The sequence below is a fragment of the Hyla sarda genome, chromosome 4 (genome assembly GCF_029499605.1).
Source record: "Hyla sarda isolate aHylSar1 chromosome 4, aHylSar1.hap1, whole genome shotgun sequence".
NCBI classification, from domain to species: Eukaryota; Metazoa; Chordata; class Amphibia; order Anura; family Hylidae; genus Hyla; species Hyla sarda.
The window spans coordinates 339,095,139-339,113,442 of NC_079192.1; the positions used below are offsets into that span (position 1 = coordinate 339,095,139).

The 18,304-nt window shown below is 40.1% G+C and overlaps 1 protein-coding gene across 2 annotated transcripts in view; it reads right to left on the reverse strand.

The window, feature by feature from the left end:
- SLIT3 (slit guidance ligand 3) overlaps positions 1-18,304 on the reverse strand; it is a 574,817-nt gene that overhangs the window by 59,549 nt on the left and 496,964 nt on the right. For both annotated transcript variants that reach the window (XM_056516502.1, XM_056516503.1), the window contains 5 exons: positions 17,195-17,263; positions 15,335-15,406; positions 13,159-13,230; positions 7,610-7,681; positions 3,956-4,119 (listed from right to left, as the gene is read on the reverse strand). In XM_056516502.1, the coding sequence (XP_056372477.1) occupies positions 3,956-4,119; positions 7,610-7,681; positions 13,159-13,230; positions 15,335-15,406; positions 17,195-17,263 (449 nt within the window). The remainder of the gene's footprint in view (positions 1-3,955; positions 4,120-7,609; positions 7,682-13,158; positions 13,231-15,334; positions 15,407-17,194; positions 17,264-18,304) is intronic.

Genomic DNA, 18,304 nt, shown 5'->3' on the forward strand with positions numbered 1-18,304 from the left:
TTGTTACGTTATACCTTAATCACTTATGACACCCCCCAGACGATAACTGCTCTAATAACACAAAGACGGTTATCCTAAATTTAAGGCTTTTCTATCTAGAATTAAGCATTGAGTTGTTAACATTTTTTATTGCCACTTACTTTAACTTCAGGACAATATTTTTTAAATATGTTAAAAGCATAAACATGCATAGGAAAAGCTAAATTAAGAAATGAGGAATGTAGGCCTTTAAAGGGGTACTCCACTGGAAAACATTCCAATTGGTCCCAGAGAGTCAAACAGATTTGTAATTTACTTCTATTTAAACATCTTAATCCATCCAGGACTTATCAGCTGTTGTATACTCCACAGGAAGTTCTTTTCTTTTTATATTTCCTTTCTATCTGACCACAGTGCTCTCTGCTGACACCTCTGTCCGTTTTAGGAACTGCCAGAGTACAAGAAAAACTCCATAGCAAACCTATCCTGCTCTGGACATTTCCTAAATTGGACAGAGGTGTCAGCAGAGAGCACTGTGGTCAGACAGAAAAGTAATTACAAAATAAAAGAACTTCCTGTGGAGCATACAGCAGCTGATAAGTACTGGAAGGATTAAGATTTTTAAAAAGAAGTAATTTACAAATCTGTTGAACTTTCTGGTACCAATTGATTTACATTTTTTCCAGTGGAGTACCCCTTTAAATGGGTACTCTGGTGGAAAACTTTTTTTTTAAATCAACTGGTGCCAGAAAGTTAAACAGATTTGTTAATTACTTCTATTAAAAAATCTTAATCCTTCCAGTACGTATTAGCTGCTGAATACTACAGGGGAAATTATTTTCTTTTCAGAACACAGTGCTCTCTGCTGACATCTCTGTCCATTTTAGGAACTGTCCAGAGCAGCATATGTTTGCTATGGGGATTTTCTCCTACTCTGGACAGTTCTTAAAATGGACAGAGATGTCAGCAGAGAGCACTGTGCTCGTCATTCAGCAGAGAGCACTTGTGTTCCAAAAAGAAAATAATTTCCTCTGTAGTATTCTGCAGCTAATAAGTACTGGAAGGATTAAGATTTTTTTAATAGAAGTAATTTACAAATCTGTTTAACTTTCTGGCATACATTACAGGGGAGAGATTGGGATTACAGTACAGCCTACTGGCTGTCAATCAGGGGGTAGAGGAGGTGACCAATGCACGGAAGAAAGCAACTAACTGGTGAAGGGGCTGGAATTTGCAGGGCTCTACCATCCGAGGAAAACACCCAGTGGGCTCCAAAGCCTAATTTGCATATCATTTGAATTCTGATATCACGGTGCTAGAGAGGTCAATCAAATAATAACAGGTATGTATGGATCCAAAGCCCTATACAGCCATCCTCTTACTTTATACCATAAAAAACCTGCTGATAGGCGCGGCTTTAACAATTTAGGAAGGGTGACAACCACAGTTATTGTCATGTTTGAGCTTCCTGACAATATTCCGATGAAACAATAGTCTATATTACAGGAGTCAACCTTGTGAATATAGTCCAAGTGCAAGATTAGAAGAACGGAGCACTCACCAAGGATAATGCAGTTAAAACGTCTTGTCTTTATTCAAGCGTACATCAGGTACCGGAGCGATAAGGGAGAGCGGACAGGTGCTGTGACGTGGGGGGTAGGGCAACGGACCGTATTCGCGCAAAAGTGCGCTTCCTCAGGCCCCCTGAGGGGGCCTGAGGAAGTGCACTTTTGCGCGAATACGGTCTTCTAATCTTGCACTTGGAATTTATTATCCTACTTGTACACGTGAGCACCGCCAATATGCAGGACACTACACATCAGTAGTACATACTACCGCACGCTATAAGAGTGGGACACCAACTTAGAGACTACAGCAGTGCCAAGGATTTGCCTTTCTTCTATTGCGTACTTGTGAATATAGTGTTATAAAAATTCATGAAAGCAGTACGGAATATACCTTGAGAATATCAGGGGATTTTTTTTTTCTTTCTCTAAAGCAAATGTGAAATAATCTATTTGGTCAACAAAGTGATTCTTAACATTATGATGCATCCCAAAAGTTTATTGTAATTCAATATAAAATTAGGAAATATTGAATTGATGATTTTTTTTATGCCGAAAGCAAGCAGTCGATGTTTCCGTTAACTACATGTCTGCTGTTGAATTCTAATTCTAAGCCCATTAAGCTGTTGGACTACATGATTCAGGTAACACGGCACTGCAGACAACAGATCAATAGCAATTTCCCGGGGCAGTGAGGTGAAGAAGCATGACCTGAATGATTATATATTCTAAGTCTTTATCTGCAATCACATTAAAACAACACCGGTGTGTCTACAATGTCACAGCTCCACTGACCTCCTTCATGTCTTCTTATAGGATAAAAGAAGCCCAAGAGACTCTCTTGGATCAATTGTGTTTGGTCATGCATGTATGCATAGCCGTGGATGCACTGAACCATTGTCCATCCATTCATCCGTATGTCTTTTATTTTAGGCTATTTTTTAGATCATAGAGTCAAATGGACGTTTGGTTATCAACCAAGCTTTCAGGCCACTGGCTTTCTGTTTGTAAAATCATTCCGAAATGCCTTTTTATGTATTCCATTAAGATAAGCAGCATTTCCCCCCTTGATAATAAAAAAGCACTGCAACGCTTTGCTTTATAGAGTTTTTTATATAACACTATTAAGTCAGTGATGTACACTTGCAATACTAATGAGGAAAAAGTTACATAGCAATAAAGCCTAGTTAAACTATAATAAATATCAGGATATTCTTAGAGAGACCTGTTGACTGTACATCTACAGCTTAATAATAATAAACCACATACCTAAAATAATGAAGCCTATAAAAGTAATAGAAAGGCGCTGTCTGATTTATGTGAGTTTTATTATTGCTTCATTACAACCTTTGTATCTTGGTATCTGCTGCGTAAAGCAGGCTCTTTGTCGGGATGGGATGTCAGAGCTGTTATGTGTTAAAATAGGTTCTTAAGTGTTAATTCCACAGAGATGCACTTTCTACAGACACAATTTTAATTTCCTCTGCTGGCTATGGACTTGGAGATCATAAAATATAAATGAAGTAATTGCAATTTTCTCTTAGGCAAACAACTAAATGAGTCGATATGAATAGTGATTTATGGTGCATGTCAGAAAGCACGCTGGACAAGATTTCCATGTACAGGCAACCATTTCTCGGGAAGCACTTTCCGCTACAGAAGGTTCACCTGTGTCTTCTGACGTGCAGTATTAAGAATGCCGACTTCTAACTCCATAGGAAGAGAATGTCAGCTACATCATTGAAACGCCATGTGCATGCCTCTTATTTCATATGTCATCGTCAAACCTCACTCAGTGGGCACCGGGGTAATTAATAAATGAATCCTCATAAACCAAGGCGGGTTACATTGGAATATGAAAGCAGAAACATTAGCTGTAAGGCATACTTTACAGGCAAAAAGAGTTCGCAATAAATGTGCTATATAGTAAAAGAGAAGAATGTGGCAGGTTGATGGTCTTTAAAGTCTTTCTACCACATTAAGCTCTAAGTATTGTGAAGCATATTCTAATGAATCATTCTGGGCCATCTAAATTATTACAGGTAAAGTGGTATATATGAGGGAGTAACACAAATACATGTTAAATATATACTTATAATACAGTATTAGTCTACCCCTAACAAACTTTTGCGTCAACCCTGACTCAAAGGGTTAGTCTATAATCAGTATATACTCCACTTAAAAGAGATATTCCTGCCTCAAGATATTATCCCCTCTCTATTCACAGGATAGGGAATAATAAGCTGATTGCTGGGAGTCTTACTGCTGGTGAGCTGACCATTGTTCCCATATTCTTGGAAATGGTGGGGTTTCCAATGGTTGGACCCCCGCAAGTCATCTTTTTATCCCCTATCCTGATAAGAGACAACACCTTGACCTGCTATTGATATCAGTAAGAAGTGGAATGTTACCTTTACACTGGAATTTCTGTGTTGGAGTAGTTAGCAGAAGTCGGTCTGTCATTTCCTCAGGCCCGCTACACCGCGCTATACCAGGCTCTTTATAACCTGCTTTTACCCATTCCGACAACCAGCGCAAGTTGCAGTCACAGTACAAAGGGTTGGTTCCCAGGGCCCTGAAATATAAAAAACAGTATTACCCATGATACCATATGAAATACAATTAGGCTCCCAGAAGTTACTTTAGGAAAGAAGGAAAATGTCATTTTATTCTAGGTAAAGTAATGTAATAAGGGAATGAAAGGCCAGTACACATTATTAGTATGCAGATAATGCTTTTCTATTATTGAATACACAGTACAAAATGTCCTACTGTCCTGTACTGAAGATTGTGGGGGCCTTAGCAGTCGGACACCCCACAATTAGAAACGTTTCTTTCCCTCCCCGAATGCCACGTTAAAATGCCACCCTCCTTATTACCTAGTGTCAAAGTAGAAAGTGAATTTAAATGGTGGTGTCTCTGCTTTTGAACAATTTACAGCAGTGCACTGTTAAAATCCCCCTAAAACAATTAATAAATTTGCAAATAGTTTTCATTCCTTATCTGGTATTCATGTTTAGTTATATGATGTTTACGTCTCCATTAATTTCTAAATGAAATAAAAATTTAAAGGTTTTTGTATTTTGTATGTTACCAGACAGACATTGTGGTAGCTCAGGAGATTACGTGATAGGTAACGGGTAAAAGGAGATAAATTAATGGGCAGGTCTGCACAAATAATAGCTGGATTGTATAGCATCATAAAGCAAAAAGATCAGCCAATGAATGTTAGCTCATTAGTCAGCTCATTAGTTGTTACCCATCACTTTACTTCTCCGCATCTAAGGGCCCTTTTAGAGGAGTCAATTACAGAACAATACAAGTACCAATCTCATGGAGCCTTTACATGCCACCACTATCTTACAAGAAGGGCCGGACAAACAATCGTTGGCTCATACTATGTGACCCTTCACTTTCATTATTGTTGGTCGCATAACCCCAATTACAGTGAGATGTCCAGCCAACTATGATCTATTAAACCTGCTAATAGGGCCATAATTCTTGGGTGACTACCAGTGTGGCTGCAATTTTCTCACTGTAGCAAATATGGGCACCGAAGAGAAATATGTTGATGCTCCTGTAAGAAAAAAAAAGCCTAATTATTACCTAACTCTTCTGTATCTTCATAAGAAAGAATAAAACGTAGCTCACACCAATTCCCATTTCATCCATTTTCTTTGCAAATCCATGCATGTTACAGACTAAACTTGACTAGAATGCCGTGAGAGGTAGTGAGTGCAGCACATGAAACAGTCTGTAGCCTCTGTCACTAGCTATCCCAGCATCCTAGCCAAGTTTGTTTGTTCTCAAACCAGCATGGATTTGCTATAATTATTGGATGAACAACAAAAGACAATTTGGTAAGTGCTACGTTTTATTCTTTTTTATGCAGATAGTGTTTTCAAATATAGCTAATGTATAAGCACCCCAAATCCATTAACCGCTAGAAGGAACTGTTAGTAAAGGTAATCCAGAGTGCCATACCCGCTATGCCAGAGTTAACTGTTTGTGGTTTTTAAACTGCCCAGGGGCAGACTGACCATCCGGTCCGATCAGGACCAGACATCGTCCGAGAGCCCGGCTGGGTTAAGGGCCCATCGCCACCACTACTGAGGTTCCGGGACACTCATCACAGAAAGCGCTGCCTTCTCCTGTATGTACGATACACGCACATACAGGAGAAGGCGTCCCCTCTGTCTGAGCCGCATCTGCAGCTTACACAGAGGAGACGTGACCTCCGCCCCCACGCAGCAGGGGGGTAACTCTGCCTATACCTATGGGGAAAGTGGGGGGTAACTGCCTATACCTCTGGGGAAAGGGGGGTAACTCTGCCTATACCTATCGGGAAAGGGGGTGGGACTCTGCTGCCTATACCTAAGAAGAAAGGGGGGTTAACTCTGCTGCCTATACCTATGAGGAAGGGGGGTTAAGTCTGCTGCCCATACCTATGGGGAAGGGTGGGGGGCTAACTCTGCTGCCTATACCTTTAGGGAAGGGGGGTTAACTCTGCTGCCTATACTTACGGGGAAGGGGGGCTACCTAACTTTATACCTGGATGCCTAACTACTTACCTACATACCAGGCTATCTAACTACCTACATACCCAGCTACCTAACTATGTACATACCTGGCCTTCCTACATGGCTGCCTAACTACCTAGCTAACCCTCTGCCTACCTGGCTTGTCTCCTACCTACATATCGGGCTTCCTGATCTACCTACCTAGTTACCTATTTATCTGACTACCTACCTACCTGCCCTTTTACTGTGCAGGACACCAAGGAGGGCATTATTGCAGTTTGTGGGCCTATAGATGGAACGATTGTGTAGAGGAGGGGAGGGCACTGGACAAATGCAGAGTCTGACATGTTTGTCCTGCAGATGTTAAGAGATCCACATGGCGGTCTTATCCGGATGGAGAAGAAAAGGAAAGAGGACGCATCTGATCAAAAAATACATAATTGTGAGTCCCAAAATGTAACTGTAATCACTTATATGGTCTACACATCCTGTGTACAGCTGATATCTACCGCCATATGGTCCTGTATATAATCACTTATTTTGTATACAGATCCTTTATAGTATACTGGTCTGTGTATAGTGGTTTTATTCAGTACAGTATGGTGGTATTATCCAGTTATTGTGTGGTGGTATATATTTACTCCTTGTATACCAGTATTATTGGTCATGGAAATTTACCTATGTTAAAGGGGTTCTCCGGTGCTTAGACATCTTATCCCCTATCCAAAGGATAGGGGATAAGATGCCTGATCGCGGGAGTCCCACAGCTGGGGACCCCCGTGATCTTGCATGCGGCACCCCATTTATAATCAGTCTGATTACCGGCGACCACAGGGCAGACGGCGTGTGACGTCACGCCACCGCCCCCGTGGGACGTCACACTCCGCCCCTCAATGCAAGCCTATGGGAGGGGGCGTGACAGCTTGTGGGCAAAATAAACTGTAGACAATGCTGAATAGATGAGGTGACTGTGTAATCCATGATAGCATTATTATCTTGACGCATCAGTCACTAGAAAAAGCTAGAAATTAGCTACTTGGTTTTTATTAACACATATAATCAAATGTTTTAAGTGTATTTATGTGTTCATTGTACTAAAATCTAAATTCAGTTCTTCATAAAAAGCTTAATTCTGGCATGTTATTTTACTGATGGCAAGAGAATTGGTCCTTCCAGAAAGGTCAGTCGTTAAAGCATCAAAATGTTATCAATTAAAGCAGTGCTCTTCATTTATATCTAAGAAACACTGCAGTGGAAACAAAGAGGAAAACCAAACAGAAAGCAGAAATAAACATTAGTGATTTTTTTCTTCTGTGCAGCAGACTAGCACATAAAACATGCACATTTCATCCTGAATACTATTCTCCTAAATGAGCTGGATTCCTTTGAGTTCATTTACATTGTAATAAAGGAACAGGCAAACTGCTGGTTGATCTAGTGTCCACATAAACAAATACTTGCATGCAAACAACACTAGAAATGCTATCATAGATGCTTTATGCAAGCTATCATTCATAGTGCTTATATGTGAGATAATGTACTTACAGATGTGATAATGAAGTCAGGTCATTAAATGATCCTTCGGGAACTGTAGAAATATCATTACCATGAAGAGTACTAAATAGATAAAAAAAAAGAAAAAAAACAACCACCTTAAAAATAATACTAGTAAAGGCTTATATCATTTTGCTTGTCCAAAATACAATAGCTGGTATAGAGCCATGCATAATATTACAAGGAAAAAAAAGGCAGAAGAAGATATGACCCTGTGGTAGCATGGTTTAATGTGAACTACCATTGGTTCTTTTTTGGCCCAAGTGCCAAGTGATTGTAATACGGGTACCCCTAGTACATCATAGTTTTTTTTGTGGCAGAAAACAGCTGATGAGCTACATGCATTGTGTCTGAACTTAAAGGGGTACTCCTGTGGAAAAAATTTTTTTTTTAAATCAACTGGTGCCAGTGAAACGGATTAGTAAATCACTTTTAAACATTTTTAATCCTTCCAGTACTTTTTAGGGGCTGTATACTAAAGAGAAATCCAAAAAAGGAATGCATTTCCTCTGATGTCATGACCACAGTGCTGACTGCTGACCTCAGCTGACCTCTGCTGTCCATTTTAGGAACTGTCCAGCGCAGGAGAAAATCCCCATAGCAAACATATGCTGTTCTGGACAGTTCCTAAAATGGACAGCAGAGGTCAGCAGAGAGCACTGTGGTCATGACATCAGAGGAAATGCATTTCTTTTTGGGATTTCTCTTTAGTATACAGCCCCTTAAAAGTACTGGAAGGATTAAGATTTTTTTTAATAGAAGTGATTTACAAATCTGTTTAACTTTCTGGCACCAGTTGATAAAAAAAAAAAGTTTTCCACGGGAGTACCCCTTTAAAGTAGTCATACACATAACTTGAACCACATTTTAGACACTTTTTAGAATATTTTGTGCCTCTTTTTGATGCACATTTTTGACATAAGACTAAGCCAACTATTGCATACAGACCACCTAAAGATGTGCCAGATTTTCAACCAGCATGTCTATGCCGAGTTTAAGGGTCCTATACACCTTAGACTAAAGTTGGCCAAAGGGGTTCTGCTAACTGTCTAAGGTGTGAGGTAGCCTCCTGAATCTCCACCGACAGTTGCTAAATCGGGAGAAGGGTATGTTGGATTTTCACCCTCCCGACTCTATTGTTCTGTAAGAGATAAGCCACTGCCAGAGCTCTCTGGATGCAGCTTATCTTTCCCCTCCCCATAGACGAAACATGAACCTTAGGCTGTGCTGAATGTTCATGTGTATGGGCAGGTTAGTAGAAATAGCTCTCAGTGTAAACACATTTTAAGGTGTTAGCAGCAGATCCTGTAAGTTGTAAGGTGGGACCCCAGTTGTTCATTATCTCCCCCACTGTGATATATATATATATATATATATATATATATATATCCTAAAAGTAACAAAAGTAAGCCCTCTTGTTGTACAGAAAGGATGAACAACCAGTTAATTGCACATTTTATAGACCGTATGCTAGTACTTAAGCTAGTGAAGTCAGTAGTTTTGTATCTTTTTTATTTCTGCATAAAATGTTTTACATTATTTATTAATGACAAATGTGGTTGGATGTATACATAACAGCTTAGCTTTCGCATTATAACCAAATGGTGGCACTGCTGCCTATAAAACTCTTCAGAATCCTAATATTTGCGGATACATTTGCACATATGTGCACTGTATGACAGAAAAAGCTGAAATTGTTTTGCTGATCCTCTCATTTTCGTGGTCCCTTGAGAGCGCAGATAATGAATAAATGACAACAACAGATTGCACGCTGTCACTCTGAAGCATTTCTCTTCCCTCTAGAGAATTGATTTTTAATAACAGTATAGATGACGTGCGGTGAGACTTGTCGCTGGCACTCTGCTCTTCTGGACCAGTAGAAATCTACTCATTCCTGTGCATTTTAAATGTAAAGTGAAAGCACACATCCTCCTTCGGCTTTTTCCCAGCAGAAACTGACAAGGTCTTGGGAGTCCAATACTGGGAGCTTGTTTGCTCAACCTCAAGAGACAGCAGTAACGTATAATAAATAATATGTGAATTCAGGTCATGGGACTTGTATATCCATCTGCCCTCAGTCCTCATCTCATTCTGAACTGATGTACCTTAACATGGATGTAGCCATAGCCGGAAAAATCTATGGTGACACTGTAATAAGGACAATTAAATATCATTTTATTTTAGGTGAAAGGCAAAAGTCAGCTGTCACCAAAGATCTGGAATAAATAGATGACACTGGCCAATATGATATGAAGAAGCTAAACTGTATGACCATATTCTGGTTTACCCCCACAATATACCCTGGTCAGCCGCAACATTGAAACCAATGGCAGGTGATGTGAATAACACCGATTTTCTTGTTACACTGGCATTATTAGGAACGCTTTTTTGAGATGCTTTTGAGTCTAACAGGGGCTATAACAAATGCTAATATGCATTTTGCAAACCATCTATTTTTAGCCCACATTTTTTAGACATAAAAGCCCAAACTAAGTCCTTTGCACATCAATTGCCACTGTTGTTTCCTGTACCTGATAGCCTATTTGATTCCAAGCATTTCTTTAAAATCCTTTCCTTTAGCAAAAAGGAGTCCAGAAAAACAGCTGTAAAGTCATGGCCACTAGGAGTCTAAATCTCCTGCAGTCTGCTGTTCACTGCCTGTTGTAAGGTTCAGAATGTCTCTAGTAATAGCTTCAGCAAAACAGAACACCAGAAGTGGAACCGGAGCTTAGCTACTGCTATGAGTAGCAAGACGATATACCTGCAAGCTGTGTTTATTCTTCTCTACCTTCTGCACTCTCCATCAAAGGTAAATCAATGATTTCCTCTAATCTCAGCAGCATATTAGTGTTTAGTGTAACTTCTTCCTTGCTATGCTGCTGCTGTTTATTTTGGGCCTGCTCACACAGCAGACATGCTCTGCTCACCTTTTCCCCTCACATGCCATCTATAGTAGTGTACTATATACATCATTTGCCTAGGACAGTGCCAGTCAATGCATGTTTACCAGCACTGTATTATAGCATAGCAGAAAGGAGTATGTGCTCTGCTTTGCTGTAACTGGACTGGAAAATAAGGAAGCAAGTACATATGGGTTACTACTGGCAAACAGCCCAGCTCTGCTTCCTGAAATGCAGAGAATGCTAAAAAGCTGTACACCATGAAGATGATTCTTAGGGGCTCAGAAACATCAGTGAGAACACTAAAATCACCTTACCACCACTCTGGAGGGTTAATGTAACAAAATCACACAGGTTTTTTAAAAACCTTTTTGGACATTATAATTACAGCTGTAGAATTAAAGCATTCCTGTCATTTAAATAAACTTCTGATATGTCATACAGACATGTCAAAAGTTAAGATCGGTCTGGGTCTTAGTGCTAAGACGGTCTCGGATTGTTAGCCATAGCCGGTTGAAGCACACAGCAGCACTCTTCACTCCCTGTCTCCCTGGTGATGGGTTCCACTACAGTCTATGGAGCCCATCTCCTACACTGATATGTCTATGCGACATGTCAAAAGTAAATTTAAATGACAGTAACACTTTAAACTACATGTAAACACACAAATGCTTCCCCATGAAATGCAATACAATTTCATATGGAAAAAAAGTCTTTTTTTAATGTGTTTTAAAACATAAAGTGGCTATATTTTATCTAACCATAGCCTGATGGCTACAAAAAATGGGTTTGAGTACCGTAGCTACAAAATGACAGGACTCGTTGGATGTTTCTTATATGGTCCAAAGAAAGACCAAGAGTAAATCAGCAAGAGGGCCATGGGTGTTTAAGGGTTATTGATGTGCTCGGGTAACACAAGCTGGTCTTTCTGGTCTGATCCAACAGAAGAGATTCCTTTATTTGCACTGTCATTTGCAAAAACAATTTCTATAGTTTAGACAATAACATATTATATATATATATATATATATATATATATGTAATATATACTGTATGAAAATGTGTATATTTTTGCATGAAAAAATGTTGTTTGTCCTTGTAGCTTTTTCCTATGTGTCTTGGCTGGGACAAAATACAGGAAGTGTGGGCAGCACAAGCGGGGCTGTGTCTCTGGCTATTGACAGAATCTTCATATTCCACACATCTCAATCTGATCTTTATACATCTGTGGGAGGTCCCACCTCACAACTAACAGGATCTGCTGCTAACATCTTATTACCAGTTACCACAGGTTACCTTTACAGAGGTCTTGTGAAGTCGATGCTTTCATCAGTCAGAGCTGTTTTGATAATCTGAAGGGGACATACACAATATAAGGGATGTTGCAGTGTGGGCCAAAAATGTATATCGAGCTGGGTCCCCCGCTGGTCATGCTGCAGTTTGGGTTTTTCTGCCTCCTGACTCCCACCACTTGTCTTTTCTGCTTTCTTTCAAGATAAAAGCTTAGAGTAGGACTTGCCTGCTCAGTCAATCACTACCTGAGACAAGACACTGCTACGGCCAGCAATTTCCTGAGCAGGCAGGTCCTGCTTTGAATGCTTTTCTTAGAAGCAGGCAGAAGAGTGTCGGGGAACAGGAAGCAGAAACACGAGAGTTAAAGCAGAGAAATAGGGGTAGTTTCACTACTGCCCCAGCACTATATACATTTTTGGGCCATACGGAATACCCCTTCAAGAAGGGTGGAAGGTTGGTAGTAGGCACCTTCGTTGTCCGGACAGTTAAGTGCCAACCTTGAATTGCTCTTAATTCAAATTGGAATGAACAGCATAACCAATGCATTATAAATTCACATTATTGCACACAAAAAAAACACAAACACACGAAACTTTAGCTAAAAAGATTAAGATACAAATTTCATACAATTTTTTTGTATTTCTTCATATATATATGTATGTTAGCAGATTGGATAACTAATGGAAAACTTTGAACATGCATAAACAGCAACAAGATTCTGCATGGCTAAAATTTACCAACTAGAAAACTCTAGTGTAAACACTACATACTATGGGGGAGATTTATCAAAACCTGTGCAGAGGAAAAGTTGCCCAGTTGCCCATAGCAACCAATCAGCCTGCTTCTTTCATTTTTATGAAGGCCTGTGAAAAATGAAAGAAGAGATCTGATTGATTGCTATGGGCAACTGGGCAACTTTTCCTCTGCATAGGTTTTGATAAATCTCCCCCATAGTCTTTTTGCAAATGTACACAATAGATTGCCTAGTATATTGTTGGTGCCATCAACATCATCCTTGACTAAGGCACACACGATCTCTCTTGTTAAAATGCAAGACCATGTATGAAGAATTTATCATTTTCACAAAGGGATGCCTGCTTGAGAAATACCGTGGACAAGAAACAAGCAGCACAGTGTAACATTTTGTATGCTCAGATTCAGATTTTTGTTTTGTTTGTAATCAGATTCTGGATGGATCTAACTACAGTAAAGTGCAGTTCAACAATTGTATAAACCAATGGCTGGATCATGAAGCTAACTGGAAGCCATCTGTTCATTAAGGAGCCTGCTGTTAACTACATTTCTCAATAACTTGGAATCCAGACAAGCTGAACAAATGATACTTACAGCACTCGTAGAGACTTCAATCCATTAAAAGCATGAACTGGGATGCACCTCAGACGATTGTAGCTCAAAATCCTGCAAGAATTATCATTTACACAATATGAGCTATACTGAAGTATATACATTTCCTTTTTTATATGCAGAATACAATATTTTGTTTTAGAAAGCTTCATCCAAATCTACAACAGATGAGGGCACCCTTTGGAAACGAGCGGTGAAGGGTGGCCCAGTTTGTTGTAAGTTTGGCCACCAACATCAATGCAACTTCTTTAAATCAAATATGGCTGGTTGATTGTACAGGAATACAATACATATGAAATGGTTGTTTCTATCTAAAACATGTCTATGACATGTTCATAGAATGCGGAAATTACGGAAACATAAACACCACAAGCTCAGCTCTTTCTATTAGGGCTCATTCACATTAATATCTGTCCCCGTTAATTAATGCTCGTTCTCAAATCCATTCAAGCCTTTTGCAAACGGCTGTAAATAGATCCTATTGATGTCAATGGGATTTTTTTACGGTCCTTTGTCACCCGTTTGCTTTCGTTTGGTTCCTTTTCCATTCATTTTAGTGGAGGAAAGACGTTGCATGCAGTATTTTTTTCCCTGCCAAAAATAACGGGTTAAAAATGGATATATAAAATGTTATATTGAAGTTAACAAATGAGCCTGTAATGTCAACCGTTTGCACCCAGTTTTTCAAATCCGTTTTTGAACCATTATTACTTCTGAGCATGTTCAGAAGAGGTGCAAACAACTGACTCCCGCAGTGTTGTAGAACTACTACTGCTCCCATCATGGAACAGATTTTTTTGATGATGGCAGTAGTAGTTCCCCCGGCTGTGGGAGTCTGCCAGCGGCTGGGGAGACAACAGTAGTGCTTGTACTACTACCCCCGTCATAGAACAGAGTCTGTTCCATGTTGGGGGTAGTAGTAGAGGGGCTGAGGGATTGATCGCGATCATAAGCTATTAACCAGGGGTGCGGCCGGTATGCTCCGCTCCCCTGCGATGTACATACTCTCCCGTACTTTCATTTTCAAATTCCCCCGCCAATAGTCCTGAATGGCCGGCACTGAGTGGACATTTACGGCTCTCTAGGTGTTTTTTTTTTTTTTAATTCAACATTAAAGATCAATGTTTTATAGGAGCCGGGTGTTTGACATTCAGCTGGCCGGCCAGGGAGTGCAGTGCAATGTCGCCCGCTTCCCCAGGAGAAGCCGTCAGTGAGGAGTGTTTTGAGCCAGGTGTTTGACATTGAGCCGGCTGGGGATTGTGGCGCATTGCCACCCACTTCCCCAGCAGGAGTTGTCCCTCCCACCAATGCTCCCATGAATGTGAAACTGAAAGTCAAACACCCGGCTCATATAAAACACTTGTCCTCAATGTTGAATTTTAAAAACCCCGCCAAGAACTGTGAATGGCGACTCAGTGCCGGCCATTCAGGACTCCTGGCAGGGGATTTGAAAATGAAAATACAGGACAACATCGCAGGGGAGTGGAGTATGCCGCCCACCCCAATGGTTAATAGCTTTCAGGGGGTCTCAGAAGTGAGACCCGGTGTGATCAATCCCTCAGCCCTCTGTACTACTACCCCCAACATGGAACATTGTTCCATGATTGGGGGGGGGGGGTAGTACAACAAGGACTACTGTAGTCTCCCAAGCCACCCACAGCCGAGGGAACTACTACTCCCATCATGGAAGCGAGTCTGTTCTATGATGGGAGTAGTAATATCCCTGGCTGCAGGAGTCTGTAGGCAGCTGACTTTTTCACAGTTAACATATGAAAAGGATGTTACTTAATGGCATCCCTATGCATCAGTTTGCATCTATTTGTTAGTATGGTCTGTTTGGGCAGCAATACAGGAGAACAGCGGGATGGGAGACAACTGCCATGTGAACCTAGCCTAACCCCTGTCACCAATCTTGTTAGTCTCTGTCTGGATGCTGCAGCCAGCTGTCATCTGACAAGGTATGGCGCTGGTTGAGTAGCCCCCATTTTTTTCAGATGGGGGAGATCTACATATCTTATACATATGCCAATAATACCTAACATGGGACTAACCTGTTAACATAATACCATCCATGATCTGATTCACATACAGTAATTATTCTCCAAGTATACAAGTATTGAGTTAACCAAGAATAAAGGCTGTATATGTAAATACTCACAGTGTAGACAAATGGGTCATGTTGCTGAAAGTGTAGTTGGATAGGACGCTGATGCTGTTGTTGCTTAAATCTCTAAATATCATAAATATGACATATATAACAGTATATGATTAGCCAGAGTCAAACATCATTACTAAAGTAACAAACCAGATCACTCATGTAAAAAAAAAAGACTTGGGGTGTTTTCTAACTGATTATTACATAGTAATTCAGATTTAAGCTTGCCATATTAGCTTTGAGCCAAGCAACCAATAGCTTTCTCTTGGTCCCCTCTTAAACCTTTTACCTCTGAAAATGGCTTATCTCCCTGAGAACAATAGGATTGGGCATGTTGGGATCTGCTGAAAGTAGAAATTTAGGTTGCCTCATACACATGCCCCAAGACAGTTGGACAGTCCCACCAAAATTGGCAGATTCAGCCAACTTTAAATAAATGTGTATGGCTATCTTAAGGCCCTGTGTACATGGTGGAGGCATGCAGAACATGCAGGCTGTATGGTTCCCTGGTACAGAACTACATAACCTCTGTGTGCTCTTGAACAGGCTCTCTCATTTGCCATATGTCCAGGGTAGAGATAAAAAACTGCAGAGACTTGATTCAAGTCCGATTCTATGAATCTGACTTCCAAATTAATTTGGAATTTGGATCCTGATTCAGATTTGGAATTGACCTGACTGCACTGTGCTTCCCAATGCATATTATTTACATGAGCAGGGACTCCTGTCAAAGACGTCTCTGCTCCTTTACAGTACACGGAGCAGATCACTAGGTGGCCCAGAGGTAAGCAGTATTTCTGTATAGATCTTGTAGTGAGTCAGAGCTGAGATCCATACAGAATCACTGCTTAAAGGGGTACTCCGGTGAAAAACTTTTTTTTTTTAAATCAACTGGTGCCAGAAAGTTAAACAGATTTGTAATTTACTTCTATAAAAAAATCTTAATCCTTCCTGTACTTATTAGCTGCTGAATACTACAGCGGAAATTATTTTCTTTTTGAAACACAGAACTGTCTGCTGACATCACAGGCACAGTGCTCTCTGCTGACATATCTGTCCATTTTATGAACTGTCCAGAACAGCATATGTTTGCTATGGGGGTTTCCTTTTAGCCTGGACAGTTCCTAAAATGGACAGAGATGTCAGCAGAGAGCAAGCACTGTGCTCATGATGTCAGCATACAGCTCTGTGTTTCAAACGGAAAAGAATTTCCAGTGTAGTATTCAGCCGCTAATAAGTACAGGAAGGATTAAGATTTTTTAATAGAAGTAATTTACAAATCTGTTTAACTTTCTGGCACCAGTTGATTTAAAAAAAAAAAAAAAAGTTTTTCACCGGAGTACCCCTTTAATTCAGGGCAGCTTACTGGACAGGAGTCCCTTTTCCAACATGAGCAAATTGTCCAAAATAAATCACAAAAAGTTAGATTCTAACTAATCAGAATGTTTTTTTCTTTATATATAGATCTAATCTGATATGTGCAAAGCTATTTGCTCCTCTCTAGTATAGAACTATTCCTAGCAAGTGAAATTGGACACATTTGAAGGTACAATAAAGGCCAAATGTACTAAAATGGGAGCCCTATTACAGATCTGCAAAATATGAAGCTTAGTTTGTGCTTAAGGCCCAATACTACGAAATATGAAAAAAGAAATTATTTGATAAAATGAAAGAAAACATTTAAGAAAAGATTGAGTGTGGAGCCAAGAAATACAGATACTTGTGTGGAGCCCTACATGAACTAATCTATGTAAGCAATAAATATCACAATCTTGTGCAAAATATACTTGTTTATTAAAGGGTTAATCAATCATTACAGGACAGGCTACTCAGTGTAGTACGGCATACAGAAATAATACTTACATCAGTGTTAGGTGCTTGAAACTGGAGATTTCTTTTGGCACTGAAGTTAAATGGTTTCCTTCCAAATATCTAAACAAAAATGAATTTGACATGAGAGTGGGTCATATTGTAGAAAGAGTATGAATGCAAAAAAAAAAAAAACAAGACAAAGTAATGAAAAAACAAGAAAGACTATTTTTCTATTAGCAGAATTGCTGAAAGCACTACTTCCTGAATGGGGAAAGAATGGATAGCTAATAATTATTGTTCCATCAATGGGAAAGGGAGCACGCTCTCTGTCCTTCCCTGTTGAATGTGTCTTGCATTTGGCCAAAACAAGTACCAAGGGGATAATGGTTTTGACATGGTGCCGGGACTGTAATTTTTATTTTGGCACCGAAATGTTTTGGACATCTCATATTCACAAATTAAAAGCTGAACCAATATACTGCGGTTATACGCAGGCTCCATTTCAGCTGGAGTAAATGGAGAGTTCAGGTTCCCTCTCCTACAGCCAACGCCTTAAGAAGCTTGGAGGTAGAAAACATGCTTTATATGCAGAATGTATTTTTTTTTATAGCAATCTTATTCTTCTCTTCCCTTATAACAAATATTCAAGGCTTTTTAGATGAAGTGCACATACATGAATTGAAAAATGCCGTATGAGTAAAACTAGCAAATGTGCACTAAAATTAAAGGAAACCCGTCACCAGTTTTCTGCTGCCAAAACCGCAAGCAGCGGGTTCACACCACATTTTTAGCAATATGGGACCATATCCCAGCCGTATCCGGCCCGTATGTAATGCATTTCCATGAGCCCACCGGAGTCAAATGCTGACTCCGATCGGCTAATTTTTGCCCTATGTACGGTTCTCTAACCGGACTTAAAACCGTAGTACACCCCAGTTTTAGGTCTGGTGGTAAAACCGTATACGGGGCAAAAATGAGCCGACCGGAGTCAGTGTTTGACTCCAGTTGGCTCATTGAAATGCATTACATACGGGTTGGATCCGGCTGGGATACAGGAGCGCACGGTTTTTGCTCTCCCCAGCCGTATACGGTCCCATATTGCTAAAAACATTGTGTGAACCCAGCCTGATCCGGGGACACTATGAACTCAGGAGTTTCAGA